Source organism: Zootoca vivipara, chromosome 9, assembly GCF_963506605.1.
Source record: "Zootoca vivipara chromosome 9, rZooViv1.1, whole genome shotgun sequence".
In the NCBI taxonomy this organism is placed as follows: domain Eukaryota; kingdom Metazoa; phylum Chordata; class Lepidosauria; order Squamata; family Lacertidae; genus Zootoca; species Zootoca vivipara.
Window position 1 is genome coordinate 3,001,616 of NC_083284.1, and position 18,052 is coordinate 3,019,667.

Sequence of the window (18,052 nt, forward strand, 5' to 3'; positions counted from 1 at the left end):
ACTACCGGTATCTTAAAACCCAATTCTTAAATTACAATCGGGGGGTGGGGACTCAGATGATCGGTGAAAAGGAAGACACGGGAGGAAAAAAGGCGGAGGCCCGATCCGGGCAGCGCCAGTGGCGAGGCCTAGCCCTGCACTGCAGCACCGCTTAGGGAGGCAGCCTCCCGCTGCCGGATCCTGGCAGCGGAGGCCCAATCTGGGCAGCACCGGCAGCCCATACAAAGGCCTCCCGCAGCCAGGCCCCGCAACCCGGAGCACTCATTTCCGGGTTGTAATTGGTTGTAATCCAAAATGGTCATATACTAGATAGATAGAAGATAGATAGATAGATGATAGATGATAGATAGATAGATGATAGATAGATAGATAGATAGATAGATAGATAGATAGATAGATAGATAGATAGATAGATAAAAAAATTATTGTCATTGTACATAGTACAACGGAATTGCATGCCATCCCATAAGAAACAAAACAAAAACATAATTACAGCCACACACACACACACATACATACATACACACAACTCCCCAAGATCATCTTATTTAGTTACAGCATTTAAGATGGTTATAGCTCTTGGATAGAAACTGTTTTTTAATCTATTCGTTCTTGATTTAATTGTTCTGTATCTCTTGCCCGAAGGCAACGGTGCAAAGACTATATCTAGGCTGTTCGTAAACCGAGGTACCACTGTAATCCGCTTATTTAGAATACTAGGCTGGTGCTCGAAACCGCCTGCGTCAGACTCTCCAAATGAAATGCAGGGACTTGCCATCCAGCGCAGGGCTGGGAGATCCACTTTGCTCCTTTACGGCTTCACATACCCTCCAAGTGTCCCAATTTTCCAGGGACAGTCCCGGAATTGCGAAAGCCGTCCTGGCTTCTGATTTGAATGTCCCTATCTCCCCCCCCCCCGCTAGCACTGCTGCTGCCGAGCTCAGGGAGGAGGATGAGAAGGCGTTTGTCCCGAGCCGTGGGACAATCTCCGTGGCCGCTGTTCACGTCCTCCTCTCTTGGGCAGATGTGGTGGCTGCTGGAGAGGGGGAGAGGCTGCCACAACCACAGCCCAACCACATAGGATGCACTTGGCCCTGAGGGGCAGGCGGAGGGCAAGGCCACCCTGGGCAGGAAAAAGGGGGGAGCCGAGCAGAGCGCAAGGAGTCTTGCTTTTTTAAGAAATGCTTTGTGCATCCACAGCTAATCCTGCCCTTTTCTAATATTCATTTATTGCTCTCTCTGTGTGTGTGTGTTTTTTTTTTTTTGAGAATCTACAGAAGAATAAAAGAAAATCAGGATTAAGGAGTTTTCTTTTCTTTTTTCTTTTTTATAATTTTTATTGAATTTTCTGTTTTACAATTTAGAATATTCATTTAAACATCCTTAAAATATCAATAATAATATCAATAATAATAATAATAATAATAATAATAATAATAATAATACCTTTATGGGACGCAGGTGGCGCTGTGGGTTAAACCACAGAGCCTAGGGCTTGCTGATCAGAAGGTCAGCGGTTCGAATCCCTGCAATGGGGTGAGCTCCCATTGCTCGGTCCCAGCTCCTGCCCACCTAGCAGTTTGAAAGCACATCAAAGTGCAAGTAGATAAATAGGGACCGCTACGGCGGGAAGGTAAAGGGTGTTTCTGTGCGCTGTTCTGGTTCACCAGAAGCGGCTTTGTCATGCTGGCCACATGACCTGGAAGCTATACACCGGCTCCCTCGGCCAATAATGCGAGATGAGTGCGCAACCCCAGAGTCGGTCACGACTGGACCTAATGGTCAGGGGTCCCTTTAATACCTTTATTGGGGACCTTTAATACCTTTATTGTCAATGTCCAACCTGTGTACAATGAAATTGACCCAGCCTCCCCCCCCCACGAACACTCAATCCCATTGCACTCTGTGTGCTTGTCGCACAGCACACCAACCCTGAAAGCCAATTGCACTCTATTATTTTCCGTTCAGCAGCCTAACAGCCCACGGATAGAAATTGTTTTTTAGCCTGTTGGTACGACTGATTATACTTCTATATCTCCTGCCCAAGGGTAGAGGATTAAAGAGGTGCTGGCCGGGGTGTGAATCGTCCCTGAGAAGTTTTCTCGCTCTCCTAAGGCAACGATTCCTTGTGATGTCATCTCTAGCAGACTCAAGGGACAGCCCATGGTATCATGAGCCGTGTTCACCACCCTCTGCAAAAACTTCACTTCTTCTCTTTCCATGGCTCATTTTGCACAACATAAATCCCTGTACAGTGGTACCTCGCAAGACGAATGCCTCGCGCAATGAAAAACTCGCTAGACAAAAGCATCTAGCGATTCTTTGCTGCCTCGCAAGACAAAGCTTTCTATGGCCGCGTCTCGCAAGACGAAAAAAATTTTGGCCGCTTTTTTTTTGCCGTCTGCCGTTTGTTTCCGCAAGACGAAAATTTTCATAAGATGGCACGACCCGCGGAACGAATTATTTCCGTCTTGCGAGGTACCACTGTATATTTTATGGCCTCCCCTTTTGGTGTTCTGATGTTAGAGTTCCACCCAGTGGCTGAAACTGAAATAGCAAGCATTCAGTATTCCATTACTGCATCCATCAAAACTTCATTTTACATATCATAAATCCCTGCATATTTTACAAAAACAATCTGCATCCATCAAAACTTATTTACTGTTGAATTTATCTTAATGCTGCCAGCATTTTCAAGTGTACAGAATCACACACACACACACACACACACACACACACACACCCCTACACCTGGTATATTCAATAAACATTTCCCAATCTTCTTTAAACGTATGTTCTTCTTGCTGTCTTATTCTATATGTTAAATCTGCAAGCTGTGTGTATTCCATCAGTTTGAGTTGCCATTCTTCTTTGGTTGGGCCCTCACTCATTTTCCACTGTTGGGCTAATGAAACACGGGCCACAATAGTGGCATATATAAATAACCAGGATTAAGGAGTTTTCCCAGGGCAGTGGAGGGTGTGTGTGTCCTGGATGGGTGGGTGGGTGGGGGACAAAAATGGAGGGAGGGGCCAAGGAGGCCAGTTGGAGAGGAAATGTCCCGATTTTCATCTGAGGAATGTTGGAGGTTATGCCAAGCCTCTTCCTGCTCTCTGCTATCATTTCCGGGCATCATGACCTGGCGTTGACCAGCCTCGTTAGACTCTCTTTCCTTGGAGGTTTCTAAGCAGAGGTTGGAGGGCCATCTGTCCTGGATGGAGATTCCTGCCTTGCAGGGGGTTGGACTAGATGACCCTCAGGGGTCCCTTCCAACTCTATGATTCTGTGCCATCACCATCTTCTTTCCTTCATCCTGCAGGTGACCGCTACATTGTGGCCGACTGCGGCGGAGGGACGGTTGATCTGACCGTGCACCAGATTGAGCAGCCACAGGGGACCCTCAAGGAGCTCTACAAAGCATCCGGTGAGGGGGGGGCTGGGGAGAGTTCACAGAGCAAGGCCACCTGCAAGGGCTGAAGGTGGAGGAGAAAAGCAAACTTATCTAATTCACGCTTTCCGAACCCCTATGGAATCTGAAACACAGAATTCGTACTTCTCCGAATTTTGCGATGCAGTTCTCTGGCAAAACAAGAATGCACATGACCGTGTTAAAGCGTGGATAAATGCATATAACTATGGTAAAGAGAGCGTGGGAAAGGAATCTGCTAGTGAAAAGAGCATTTGGAAATGCTTCATACTGGGGGGAAACTGCTTTGCAGAATTGTGCATACAGTCGTACCTTGGAAGTCAAACGGAATCCGTTCGGGAAGTCCGTTCGACTTCCAAAACGTTCAAAAACCAAATCACAGCTTCTGTTTGGCTGCAAGAAGCTCCTGCAGCCAATCAGATGCCGCTGAAGCCCTGTTGGGCATTTGGGTTCCAAAAGAATGTTTGCAAACCGGAACAGTCACTGAGTTCCAGGGCGTTCGGGACCCAAGGTATGACTGTATTTGGCAAAATTCCACACAAACATGGCTACAGCCCTGAACTTTCATGTAAGCCTTGCAGTTTTGCAGCTTCGAAAGGCAGCTGGGGGTTTTTGCCCAAGTTTGTCTCCCGCCCAACTATTTGCCTGGAATGGCCATTGATAGGTCTCCAGGGTTGTTTGAAGCTGGCCTCTCCTTTTGGTGTTCTGATGTTAGAGTTCCACCCAGTGGCTGAAGCTGAAATAGCAAGCAAGCAAGAAGGGAAATAAGGAAGATCAAAGCCCTTATTTGAAGGTGGAAATGCAAATGTCTGGGACTCACTGCATTCTTCTGATAGGTTGTTCACATTTGCAACAACACCTTAAGGAAGTGCATTCCTCAGCTCAGGGGGCCACCCTAGACAGTGCCCTGCCTGACCTTTGGGAGGGCAGAAAACACACAGAGGATAGCTTCTCTGAGGCCCTGAAAGCCCCATATCCTTCATGCCATTATTATTATTATTATTATTAGTCCACCTTTTTCCTCCCAGGAGTGCAAGAAGGAACACATAGTTTCCCTTGTCTCCTCATTCTGCAAATGAGGTCCCAACCAGTGAACTGCATGCCAAGCGGGGATTCGAACCCTGGCCTCTGAAGCCCTAGTTTGACACGCTAGCCACTGCACTGCACTGCTCCTCTCCCTTGCTCCTTTGACCTTCCCTCTCCTGTCGCTGCCTTCCAGGAGGTCCTTACGGGGCCGTGGGGGTGGACTTGGCCTTCGAGAAACTTCTCTGCCAGATCTTTGGCGAGGACTTCATTGCCACCTTCAAGGCCAAGCGCCCGGCGGCCTGGGTCGACCTGACCATTGCGTTCGAGGCTCGCAAGCGGACGGCTGCCCCACACCGCGCCAACTCCCTCAACATCTCGCTGCCCTTCTCCTTCATCGACTTTTACCGGAAGCACCGGGGACAGAACGTGGAGACGGCTCTGAAGCGCAGCAGGTGAGGGTCCAGACGGTTGGATGAAAACAGGGGTTGGGCTAGATAACCCTTGGGGTCCCTCCACACTCTTGGGCGACCTTGGCCCTGGCAGGGATAAAAGGATCACGATTCCACTTCCCCACTGCCAGTTCTTTCCCCTTTTGTTAAAAATTTGAGGCTTTCTTTCAGTAGAACACCATCAGGGCAATGTAGATCTGACACTGCAATTAGAATAAAACAGCATAAAACCAGGCAGAAAGATTCTCCTTTAAACAATTCATCCCACTTCTGAAAGTTGGACAAAAAAAAATCTTTCCTGTTTCCCAAGGCATTGGAGCTGCAAAGTGCAATTTTGTGGGATTGGTGTAAACTCCCTCTAGGTTCTTGGGTGCCTCTCAGCCTAACCTACCTCTCAGGGTTGTTGTAGGGTTTGAATGAGGAGGGGAAGAACCACAATCACTGCCTTGAACTCCTTGGAGAAAAAGGTGGGGTGTATCTGACTCCCTCAGAAGGTGGCGGACTCTCCATCCTTGGACGTTTTTAAGAGAGGCTGGATCCCCGCCGGGGATCCTTTAGCTGTGATCCCTGCATTGCAGGGGGTTGGGCTAGAGCAGACTTCCTCAACCTCAGCCCTCCAGATGTTTTGAGACTACAATTCCCATCATCCCCGACTACTGGGCCCTGCTAGCTAGGAATCATGGGAGTTTTAGGCCAGAAACATCTGGAGGGCCGAGGTTGAGGAAGCCTGGGCTAGAGGCCCCTTGGGTGTTCCTTCTAATTTTACAATTTGATGGTTCTGTGAAATGTAATAATAAACTTGCTAGTCGCCTCCTTCACAATTGTCAAGGTGATGCACAAATACGAAAGGGGGATGGGCAGTTAAAAATGTCTAAGTAATCTCTTTTCCGGCATCTCCAGCGTGAACCTGGTGAAGTGGTCCTCACAAGGGATGCTGCGCATGTCCTCCGAGGCCATGAATGAGCTCTTCCAGCCAACCATCAACCAGATTATCACCCACATTGGTGAGTCCCCCAGTTGGAGAGCTTGGCTGAGTGCGGCTGCTCAAGCTGGGTGCCAACCCTCTTTCGCCTGTGGCCAATTCCCTCAAATGGGCAAAAGGGAAAAAAGTGTGTAAGTTTGTGAGTGTGGATAGCTTCATTGGTACAGAATGAACCGCTTAAACTCAGTGTTGTGGGTTCGAGCCCCGCATTGGGCCAAAGATTGGACCAGATGATTCTCAGGGTCCCATCCAACTCTCTATTTGTTTCATTTTGCTGGTCAGTTCCACCAACTTGCAGCCTGTTTCCAAGGACGGCCACAAGGTCCTCGCTTCGTTGGCCAAGTGTGGGACCCCCAAGATCCCCCTGGTCTGTGGTCTTGCTACCCTCCAAGTGTCCTTATTTTCCAAGGACAGACTTACAGAAGCCACCCCGATTTCTGATTTGATCCCAGAATGTCCCACTTGGACCTCCCTATTTTCATCAGAGATATGTGGGAGGGTGTGGAGTCATGCAACCCTCAAGCCAAGGAGATAAGTAACTATACAACCTTTTAGAAAACACTTTCGGAAGGCAGCCTTGTATAGGGAAGGTATTTTTTTAATGTTTAATGCTTTGTTCTATTTTTATATACAGTGGTACTCTCGAACGTAATCCATTCCGGGAGTCTGTTTGACTCCCAGAACAGCTTGAAAACTAAGACACAGCTTCTGATTGGCTGCAGGAGCTTCCTGCACTCAAGTGGAAGCCACGTCGGACATTCAGCTTCCGAAAAATGTTCCAAAACCGGAACAATTACTTCCGGGTTTTTGGCATTCGGGAGCTGATATGTTCGACAGCTAAGCCGTTCGAGAACCAAGGTACCACTGTATGTTGGAAGCTGTCTAGAATGGCATCCAGTCGGATGGGATTCATGCAAGTAATAAAATTATTATTTTCAAGGAACAGGACATTCCAATTTACACCAGAGAAATGTTGGATGGTATGCAGTTGGGGGGGGGGCACAGCAATGCTTCTGAATCCCAGTTGCTGGAAACCGCAGGAGGGGGGGGGAGGTCTTCTGTTCAAATCCTGGTTGCTGGTTTCCTACAGGCATCTGTCTGGCCACTGTGAGAACAGGATGCTGGACTAGATAGGATGTTGGCCTGATCCTGCAGCCTCCTGACAGTGTGGAGCATTAAAAAAGCCTTGAAGGTTACTGGCTCCGAAATGGAACCTTGCCGAGCTTTCCCACCCTCCTTTTGACCCATGTGGCCTCTCCACCTCCCTCCACTGCCCCCTCTCTCCCTTCAGGTGACCTCATGAAGAAGCCGGAAGTCAGAGACATCAAATTCCTCTTCCTGGTGGGAGGTTTTGCCGAGTCCTCGATGCTGCAGCATGCCGTCCAGTCGGCCTTCAGTGCCACCTGCCGGGTCATCATCCCGCAGGACGTGGGCCTGACCATCCTGAAAGGCGCGGTGCTCTTCGGCCTGGACCCCACCATCGTCCGCGTGAGGCGCTCCCCTCTGACCTACGGCGTGGGGGTGCTCAACAAGTTCGTGGAGGGCAAGCACCCCCGGGAGAAGCTGCTGGTCAAGGAAGGGAAGAACTGGTGCACGGACATCTTTGAGAAGTTTGTCTCCGTGGACCAGTCCATGGCGCTGGGCGAGGTGGTGCAGAGGAGCTACTGCCCCGCGCGGGTGGGGCAGCGGAAGATCATCATCAACATCTACTGCTGTGGCACCGACGACGTGGTCTACATCACCGACCCCGGGGTGAGGAAATGCGGTACCATCAGCCTGGACCTGGACGAGTTGGAGGAGCCCAGCTCTCCGAAGAGGAGCCGGAGGGAGATCCGGGCCAGCATGCAGTTTGGCGACACGGAGATCAAGGTGGCAGCCATGGACGTCCAGACGTCCAAGACCGTGAGAGCTTCTATCGATTTCCTTTCCAACTGATGCCCTGGACATTAGAGGCCTTGGAGGAGGAGGAGGAAGAAAAAGGGGTGTGGCGAAGGTCCTCCTCCTCCTCCTCCTCTCCTCTCCGGAGTTTTCTGCAAATCTAAAGGTTGAGACATGTCAGGCTTGGGAAGAAATCCAGCAGAGGCCAGGCTCCAGAAACACATCCTCTTTGCACCAACTGGCCAAAGAAATACCAGGTGGGCCCTTTCCTCTTTCCGATCATTAGTCTTGGTCTTTGGTGGTGGCAGTCGGTGGTGGCAACTGGATCACAATCATATGCAGTGGTACCTCGGTTTACAAACACAATTGGTTCCGGAAGTCTGTACTTAATCTGAAGCGTACTTAACCTGAAGCGAACTTTCCCATTGAAAGTAATGGAAAGTGGATTAATCCGTTCCAGACGGGTCCGCAGAGTACTTAAACTGAAAATACTTAAACCGAGGCGTACTTAAACTGAGGTATGACTGTATTATCTTCTCAGGACTCTAGAAGAGAGCAGAGGGGCGGGCAGTTTTGCAGGCCAGCAGTAAAAAACTCCAAAGAGAGAAATTCCGCAGGAGAGGGCTTGTGTGGTTGGTCCCATAAGCTTCCCTTCCATTTGCCTTCAGGTTTTGGAACGACAAATTTGCATGCAGGTGGAATGGTCCATGAAGCAGCAGCAGCAGCAGCCCTTCATTCAAGACCATAATTTAACTAGCGGGGAGTTGGAAATTTCACCTAGCAGTGTCACCATGGGAAGATGAAATATCCACAATTCCATTCAATGCAACTCCCCCACTCCTAGGGTTACCATATTTCAAAAAGTAAAAACCAGGACATCCTGGAAAACCCCAAAGTTGTTAAGCTTCTTCTTCTTTTTTTACAAAAACACCAAAACAACACTGCAATTTTCCAATTGTCTTGCCCAAGATCCAGGACAAAGTGACTCCTTCCGGAAATATGAAGTGTTTACACAATAATATCCTTAAATATTGTTGGGCTCTCTCTCTCTCTCTCTCTCTCTCACACACACACACACACACACAAATGAAGCATCTCAACGCACAAGGTGTTGGATAATTAACACAACTGCATGAGCAACAAATGGAAAGATTCTGTGCTTTTGCATGGGGAACAGGATCGGGCATTTAAGCCAACGGTGAGTAACAATGCATGTCTGAAGCATGGATATAATTTGGGTCTACCTTCCGTTTTAGAGGAAGACTGGCCTGGCTTTAGCTCAGTCTCCCCAACCTCTGTTTTGGACCGCAACATCCAGTGCGTACCAGTGTGAACAGCAGGTGGAGCAGTTTCCCTACTTCTCGTGTCTTAATCCAAATAAAAGCCCAGCTCAGCTTTCACCAACCTGCCCAGAGCGGAGGGGCGAGATTCATTCAGCTGGGGGCAAAGGGAGAGGCTGCTCAGTAGGGCAATATTTTGCCTGCTGCCCAAAACTCAAAGCTGTAGCCTGTAGCCTGGCCATCTTGAGTCCCCCAGAGTTATATTTACTTTTTAGAAGTCTTATCACTGAGCAGCTCCTTGCAGGTCCTTTCAATCTAGTTCTCTTGATGTAAGCAGAACTGGGGGGGGGGGAATCACAGGTATATCTGGGTTTTGGACGTTGCCTCCTGGAAATCGGAATTTTTTTCTAAGTGCCCAGCTTGTCTCTTCAAAGTCTGGGCTTTTAAACAACTGATGCTCAAGTCTTGCTTGTGTCCACTGTATCTTTGCAAAGGAAAAGGATGCTCCACCAACCATCTGTTGCCCTCCAACTAGCTAGGCAGGATTGCACCTTTCTCTGGAAGATCTGGCTGAATAAACTGTCCACATCGCCACCCTGCCCCTTCCAAACTGGGATAAAAGCTTTTCTGGCCTGTCCTTTGAGCCTCTGTCCTGCCTCCACTTCTGAATGCTTGTAATATGTTGCTTTGTAAGAATCCACCCAAAATTTTATTTTTCTATATTGTGTATAAACCCGCTCTCTCTCTGGAGAACGGGTGGACGTTCATGAGCTTGTTGCGGCCAACATGGCTTTATTAGAAAAAAATAAATAGAAGTGATTTTTGCTTTCCTCTTCTGCGAGATGAGAGTTTGGGGCCCAGCTGCAATGGGCATGGAGTCTTCAGCTGTGATTCCCCTTTTGGGGGGGGGGTTCCTTCCAACTCTACAATTCCTTGGTCAGGCAGGAGGAATGCTTGGCAGACAGATCTACTCTTGGCTTCCTGAATCATAGAACTCTAAGACCGGAAGGGACCCGAGGGTCATCTAGTCCAACCCCCTGCAATGATGGTTGGGGAAGACTTTCCATTGCTGGGGAGCCTCCGTCAGCCAGAGGGAGGGTGGCTTGGGTTGCCAGGAGGACCAGCAATCTGCAGGAAAGCTATGTCACACGTGCAGGAGGGATTTTGGGGCACTGAAATGAGAATTAACAACAGGTAAAATGACTTGCTTTCTTGCTGCCTGACCCTGAACAAACTAGATCAGGGGGTCCCCAAAGTTTTGGAGGCCGTGGCCGTCTTGGTACCACAGACTCATCCCCAGGGCCTCCCCTACGAAAAGCAGGATCTGGAATAGCGGTTTGCACAACCCATCAAGGAAGATAGTAAACATTTGAAACAACAACCATTAATTGCAACATTTATTCAAAGCCCAACTGAAGCTAGTTTGCTTATTTCAGCAAACTAGATGTGTGTATAGTTTTAATTATTCTTCCCAGGATAAATTGTTTTGCAATGTTTGTTTGTTTGTTTCTATGTTTGAGCAATTCTTGGTTTTTATCTGTAAGCTGCCTTGAGCCCCGTCAGGGAAGAGGGCAAGGTATAAATAAATATCGAATAGTAAGAGATGACCCAGCCATACCAGCTTTTCAAGGTCTGCTAGTCATGCCCCCCCCCCCCTGCCTCTTAGTTTTACTTTATTTATTTAATGTGTGTGCTGCCCTTCATCTGTAGATCTCAGGATGGCTCGCAACGTAAAAAATAAAAAATAAAAACACAAAATGCATGATAAAGAACAATGGGGAAACCACACACCCTCCCCCACTCAGTTTGGGGACCACTGACCTAGACGAGGCTCCGGAAGAGATGCTGGGCTGGGCTCCAGCCTGTAGGTGGCAGCAGAGCAACTCCTGGTCTCCCACCCATAAGATTCAGACTTTGCCAACCTGGCGCCCCCTTCAGGCGCTCTGCGGTACTGATGGGAGCACAGCCTGATGGGAGTTGTAGTCCACCTGGAAGGCCCCAGGCTGGGGGGTAGATGGTTGCAGAGGGTCTTGATGCCACGGACAAAGGACCTCATTGCAAAAGAGAAAACTTAAAACCCCAACTTCATCCCCAGTCATTCCACACAGACACCAGAGTAAGGTTGTTTTTTTGTTCCAACTGAAGTTTATTGTTTTCCTTTAGAGATTTTTTTTGCTTTTAAAAAACCCCCAAAACACACAACTTTATTTGAATATATATATATCTGTATATATGTATATGTATATAGGCACATAAAAAACCCATTGGTTTCTTTCTTAAGTATATCACATTCCTGGTCTTTGTACTATGAATCTTTTTTAAAAAAGAAAAAAAGAGAGAAAAGAGAATGGTTAAGAAAACACATCTGAGAGAGGAAGCGCCATGTTTAAAGACAAGGCTCCAACAAGTGAACAGAACATCTGCAGCTCTCCAGATGTTGATGGGCTTCAACTCCCAGCAGCCTGAGACAGCGTGGCCCAATGGTTAGGGACAATGGGAGTCCAGCAACACTGGAGGGGTGGAGTGGTGCCCACCTCAGACAGATGAAACAGGTGTCAGCCATGGAGAATGGATGAGCCTTGCGTCTCATCCTGCGCCCTCACCTCCCTGCTGCTCCTGAGAGGGCAGGGGTCTAGTTATGGGGCTGGAGCAGATATTTTATTTCAAAAACAGGAGGTTCTGCTGCAGGTAGTGGAAAACTTAAAATAAAATTTAAAAGAGAAAGGAGAAGAAAGTAAAAATCTAGCACATCAGTCTATGGCAGCCTCGCTCCCTGAAGAGCTACTTTTCCAGTTGCAGGGAACCGCTTTGGGGTTTGGGGCGAAATCCAAAAGTCAAAGCTCTCCAGCCTGCCCTCTTAAGCCACGCCACCACCTCATTCTAATGGCCGTGGGTGGATTTCACTAGGAAATGGCAGTGTGTGTCAGGAGCAGAGGGTCCAAATCTTGAATACGAAAAAGACGTTAAAAAAAACAAACCAACTGCAGCAGGAAGGAAGAGATAACAAATCACAGGTTTTCTGTGACGCAGGGATTTCAAGACACCATATGGCTTGCAACAAGAAGAGATTCGCACGGGGCATCTCTGGAAAGGCAACAGAGGGTTCAAGCCATTGGAAGGAATAAGCCTTCTCAGGCGACAGCAAAGCAGAAACAAGAGTTGGGGGGGGGGCACTCTTGCAGGGCAACCGGGCAGCTTTTTCTCCTTTGGGGGCTGCCCCAACTTTCCCGCTCAAAGTAGAAATAACGGGCTGCCTTGTTTGGCAGACGTGGCCATCCTTTCTCTGCCAGAGGCTGATCTGCCTGGAGGAACCTTCCTGGGAAAGTGAAGGCTTGTTTGCCCTGAGGATGGGGAAGGGGGAGGCAAAAGGAGAGAGACCACCCGACCCAAAGGCCAGGCGGCTGTGTAAAATTGGTCCCCAGCAACTGATGCAGCCCTAAGTCAGCCTCACCAAGCCGGCGCTCTCCAGATGCTTTAGACTAGAACTTCCATCAGCTGTGAGCTGCGGTCCAAAGACATCAGGAGGGCGCCAGCTTGGCAAAGGCTCCTCTAAGTAATCCCCAGCTATCTAACCTTAAGTTATCCAAACGCCTGAAGGAACACAGATTTCTCCTCCTCCAAGCAGCCTTTCAGCACTGAGCAGCTGTTCGGGAGCAGCCAGTTGCTGGCTGTTTTGAGATGGCTGCTGGCCTCGGCCGCTCTGCACCCCTTTTGCAAGCTCCGCAGGCCTTGGGAAACTGAGCCAAGGAGATGCCCTCGGCGAGGCGCAGCCCTTGCAAAAGGACGGCTGCAGGAAACGCTTTTGCAGGCAGCGAAACGATGCTAAAACCTGAAGGAAAATCAACACACACAACTGGTCTCGGGGGGGACAGGGGTCCCCCACGCATGTGCACCCGCTTGTCTTTTAGACAAAAAGCCACACACCCACAGACGCAGATTTAAGGCAGGAGAGACGGCTCTCGCCTTATGCCACAGAACGGCCTTTTCGAAACCAGTGGGAGGGTGGGGTGGGGATAAAGCGCAGCACCCCCAAAAGCCCACAAGACAAGCGCCATGGGGGTGGGCACGAAACAAGCACGATCTGCGTCAGGCAGGCAGCGAACATTTGGGGTGGGAGTTTTCATTTCAAGCTCTTTATAACCGGAAAATATTTATACATAGAAAACCCTTTGAAGGACGAGCGGGTTTGCCGAGGAGGAGGAGGAGGTGGGCAGGCCTAGTCGAAGCCATGCCACTCGCTCTGCTCTGAGTCGCACTCCACTTCGGCCCCGATACACTTCACCCCTTCCAGCAACATGGGGGTGCCGTGGTGGCGGTCTGCAAGGCAAAGGAGAGAGGTGGCGTTGGAGAAATAAATAAATGCTGCCCATGGGGGGGCTAAGGAGAGACAGGACCTGCCTCCTAATTCTGGCCCGTTATGCCAGGCAGCGACAGCCAGAAAGCAGAGAGAAAACTGTTGAGGCGACTCGCGCAAGCGAGCCAAGCCGCACAGGGAAGGGTAAAGGGTCTGCAAAAATCGTTGGTAGGCAGAACTGCCTTTTGTAAAAGAAATGTTATTTTGGGTAGTTGGAAAATAACTTCATGCCCCACCTTAAGGTGGTAGCTATCGCCATCATGTATCCATGAAACCCACTCTATCATTCCCCTTTTATTATTTCATCTCCTTTCCTGTGCTTATTAAAAATGGTGCCGCGGTCATTTCGCCCTCTCCAATCTTTGCTTTGATCTCCTGCGAGATCGAGGGGTGGAGGGCAGCGTTTGGGGTCCTTATCGCTGATGCCGCCGCCCCCCCCCCCTCCAGCAAACACTCATTAACCCGAGAGATAAATCTTCCAACACACAAGCAAGCGAGTTTAATTTCCTGGGCAGAGGAGGCTCTGCGCCAGAGGAGGATATTAATTCAGGGATATATGGGCTCAGATGCCGAGAGGTGGCATGTCCCAGGGGCACCCAGCTGGTGTGTGGGTGCAGTTAAACAGGAGATTCATGCTTTAAATTGGGGGGGGGGAGGCCAGGGCTGACCCACCGATGCTTGCAGAGATACCTTGCAACGTCACACCAGACAGCGGGACTCTCTGGGCACAGCCAAACAGCTGAAATTTTGAACCACAAAATTGCTGAAATTTTGCACCACACACAAAAAAATCAGAGAATCACAGAACTGCAGAGCTGGAAGGTCCCCAAAGGGTCATCCAATCCAACCCCCTGCAATGCAGGATTCACAGCTGAAGGATCACAGAAAAGGTGGTCACCCAGGGATGTGCAAAGTTCACTATGGATTGTGGGAAAGGGGACACTTACCAGGAACATAAGAAGAGCTGGCTGCTGGATCGGGCCAATGGCCCACCTAGTCCAGCAACCTCTTCTCATAATGGCCAACCAGATGCCCATTACGGGAAACCTGCAAGCAGGATTCGAGCACAAGAGCAACTCTCCCCGCCTGCGGTTTCCAGCAACTGGGATTCAGAAGAATTGTGAAAGGAGCGAGCGAGAACCTCGGTCACACTGAGCCATTTGGAGTCGACTCTTTATTAGCAAAAGCAGGATTTGCACAGGAGAGTCTGGCCTAGTGATCACAGCAACTCATCTCCGGTAGGTCTTCCCACATGAAGCAGTTGCTGAGACTCCCTACAGCTGCCTAAGTCCCCTCCTCTCCAGGGTTTTCCCCAGGCAATCAAAGACTGTGCCTGCCTGCAGTTAACCTCTCCTCCGTCCTTTTCATGCCTCTTCTGGTCCTGGGAGACCAGCAGGGATGGGAGCTTGTCGCAGTAGGAGGGGGGAGACACCTGTGACTCTTCCTCAGCCAGACTCCTCTCTGCCTCTTGGTCTCCCTCCTCTCCTGCTTCAGCTTCTGCCTCTGAGTCTGGAATTCTCTCTGCCACCGACTCTCCCCGCTCACGGAGCCCTGTTACCTCTCCATCTTCCGACACCCCCTCTTCCCAGTCTTCTCCCTCTGACCCAGGCATCCCCAAACTCCGGCCCTCCAGATGTTTTGGACTACAATTCCCATCATCCCCGACTGCTGGTCCTGTTAGCTAGGGATCATGGGAGTTGTAGGCCAAAATATCTGGAGTGCTGCAGTTTGGGGGTGTCTGCTCTGACCACTCATCACCATCCCATCACCACTCCCCTGGCTCTGAGCCTTCTTCCGGGGGGGGGTTCCCTAGCTGGTGTCCCCCCGTGTCGAACCAGTCCGTGACACATTAGTGCCTCTAGAGCACAGCCATACTGGCCGCCAGTGATGGACAGCCCTCTGCTCCACGAATTTGCCCCACCTCCTTTCAAGGTTGGGGGCCACCACTGCCTCCTGAGGCAGGGAGTTCCGCAGTTTAACTATGTGCTGTGTGAAGGAGGACTTTCTCTTTCGTGGAAAAGTGGTGGGAGTCTTCAGGGTCATCCAATGGCTTCCCCAGCCCGCCCCGCCCCCCCAAAAATGAAGGCTTGAGGAACGGGGACACTTACCCATCACCCTGGCTTGCACGACCACCTTGAGGGAGACTTTGTCATTGGTCTGGCTGTGGAGCACAATCTCCTCCCGGAGGACCCCTTCTTTGTGGGCGGTGTACTCGCATTTGATGTTGTAACCTGAGGGGCGGGGGGAGACAAGAGAGGCAGGCGTCATCATACGTTTCCGAGCACAATTCAAAGTGTTGGTGCTGACCTTTAAAGCCCTAAACGACCTCGGTCCAGTATACCTGAAGGAGCGTCTCCTCCCCCATCGTTCTGCCCGGACACTGAGGTCCAGCTCCGAGGGCCTTCAGGCGGTTCCCTCGTTGCGAGAAGCCAAGTTACAGGGAACCAGGCAGAGGGCCTTCTCGGTAGTGGCACCCACCCTGTGGAACGCCCTCCCACCAGAGGTCAAAGAGAACAACAATTACCAGACCTTTAGAAGGCATCTTAAGACAGCCCTGTTTAGGGAAGCTTTTAATGTTTGATGGATTTCTGAATTTTAATATTTTGTTGGAAGCCGCCCAGAGTGGCTGGGGGAACCCGGCCAGATGGGCGGGGTATAAATAATAAATTATTATTATTATTATTATTATTATTATTATTATAAGACCCCCGCGAGGATCACAAAAACGGCAGACAGATGCAGAAGGAACCATTTCCTTGACATGGCAGGTAATTAACCCGAGGAACGCCCTGCCGCTGTTACGGAGCTCAGCTCAGCTGCAACTCTGCACATGCCCTGGGACTAGGCTTTGGTTTTGCCTCAGGCAAAAATTGCAGTGGTGCTGCAACATCACAAAGGAAGCAGACGGTAGTTTGATCTTATGAGGAATGCTGTTTAGCCTGGAGAAGAATCATACAACCATCGGATTGTAGTGTTTGAAGGGACTCCAAGGGGCATCTAGTCCAACACACACACACACACACACACACACACACACCCGAAATGCAAGAAAGGAATTTAAGGGGGGGCTAAAAAAGCCTTTATCAACAAAAACTGAACAGACGGCTGTTAGGAGAGGGTCCCGCCAGGGGCTTCGCGGAGCAGGGGAGGGCGTCAAGACATTTGGAGGGGAGGCAAGCAGGAGGGAAGCCACTCCTACTTTGCAGTCACATAAGCGGTGCACAGGGCGCCAGCCTCGCCCCTGCCTGCACTGGGCACGCTTGGGTGCCAGTAACTCTCTTTCTCTCTCTAAATCCCTGGAAAACCTATTTAAGCCAAACAACAACAACAACAACAACACCTATGCCCAAAGCAAATTTGTGCAGGGTGATGCTATCCATTTTTTTATATAACATTTTATTAACTTTCCAAGAATTTTAAAAAAACAAAAATAATATTCACATTTAACAATTTCAACCATAAAAATTAATCGACTTCCCTCCCCTCCCCCTCCTGGTTCCATTATTTTACTCTTATTCTTGCACGTCTTTAAAATCTTATATTCTTAACAATCTAATTTTTAAACCTTACTAGGATGATGCTATCCATTATGGGTATTCAATGACGGCTTTATATTTCATCCATTTATTTGTGGCATTCATATCAGTGGTTCCCAATTTTTTGGGGGGGGGCATGTCCCACCTAGGCATTTCTAAAATCCTGGTGCCCCCCCCCTCCCCGTGACATATAATTCTTGTTATTCAAAAGGTGAACTCCTATTCACATGGAGGAATCCCAAAAGGCCATTCACTGTTAGTAATTCATTCTCGAATTTCCCCCCCTTAAAAATCAAATTGCCCCCCTGTAGGGTGTGTGCCCCACCTTGGGAACCACAGATTTATATTGTACCCCTTTCCTCCAAGGAGCTCAAGGTGACATGCATAATTATTATAATGAAGTGGTGATGATAACAAATAATTTTATTACAGTCGTACCTTGGAAGTCAAACTGAATCTGTTCCGGAAGTCCGTTTGACTTCTAAAATGTTCAGAAACCAAAGCGCGGCTTCTGATTGGCCGCAGGAAGCTCCTGTGGCCAATCGGAAGCTGCAGAACCCACGTTGGACTTTCAGCTTCCCAAAAAACATTCACAAACTGGAACAGTCACTTGCGGGTTTGTGATGTTCAGGAGCCAAAACGTTTGAGAACTAAGCTGTTCGAAATCCAGGGTACGACTGTATTTGTACCCCGCCCATCTGACTGGGCCGCTCCAGTCACCCTGGGCAGCTTCCAACATATATGAAAACACAATGAAACATCAAACAACGGATTAAACATGGCTTTAACATGGCTCCTCATTCAATCCGTACAACAACCCTGGCGGGTAGGCTAGGCTCAGAGAGGCAGAGACTGGCCAGAGGTCACACCCAGCAAGCTCCACGGGAGGATTTGAACCCATGTCTCTTCCCAGGTCCTTGTCCGGCACTCTAACTAAGGCCCGGGGGCCGGATGCGGCCCAATCGCCTTCTAAGTCCGGGAATCAGCATGTTTTTACATGAGTAGAATGTGTCCTTTCATTTAAAATGCATCTCTGGGTTATTTGTGGGGCATAGGAATTCGTTCATATTATTTTTCAAAATATAGTCCGGCCCCCCACAAGGTCTGAGGGACAGTGGAC

General features: G+C 49.4%; 2 protein-coding genes across 2 annotated transcripts in view; one reads left to right on the forward strand and one right to left on the reverse strand.

Annotated features, from left to right (window-relative positions):
• Nucleotides 1-9,873, forward strand: part of HSPA12B (heat shock protein family A (Hsp70) member 12B) — a 46,678-nt gene extending 36,805 nt beyond the window's left edge. The window contains exons 10-13 of the mRNA XM_035103691.2: nt 3,320-3,424; nt 4,647-4,905; nt 5,803-5,906; nt 7,176-9,873. Coding sequence (XP_034959582.1) covers nt 3,320-3,424; nt 4,647-4,905; nt 5,803-5,906; nt 7,176-7,819 — 1,112 coding nt within the window. The 3' untranslated portion in view covers nt 7,820-9,873. The remainder of the gene's footprint in view (nt 1-3,319; nt 3,425-4,646; nt 4,906-5,802; nt 5,907-7,175) is intronic.
• Nucleotides 9,874-9,939: 66 nt separating this feature from the next.
• ADISSP (adipose secreted signaling protein) overlaps nt 9,940-18,052 on the reverse strand; it is a 64,575-nt gene continuing 56,462 nt past the window's right edge. Inside the window, exons 5-6 of the mRNA XM_035103693.2 lie at nt 15,505-15,627; nt 9,940-13,359 (exon numbers count right to left, since the gene is read on the reverse strand). Of these exons, the coding sequence (XP_034959584.1) occupies nt 13,259-13,359; nt 15,505-15,627 (224 nt within the window). The 3' untranslated portion in view covers nt 9,940-13,258. The remainder of the gene's footprint in view (nt 13,360-15,504; nt 15,628-18,052) is intronic.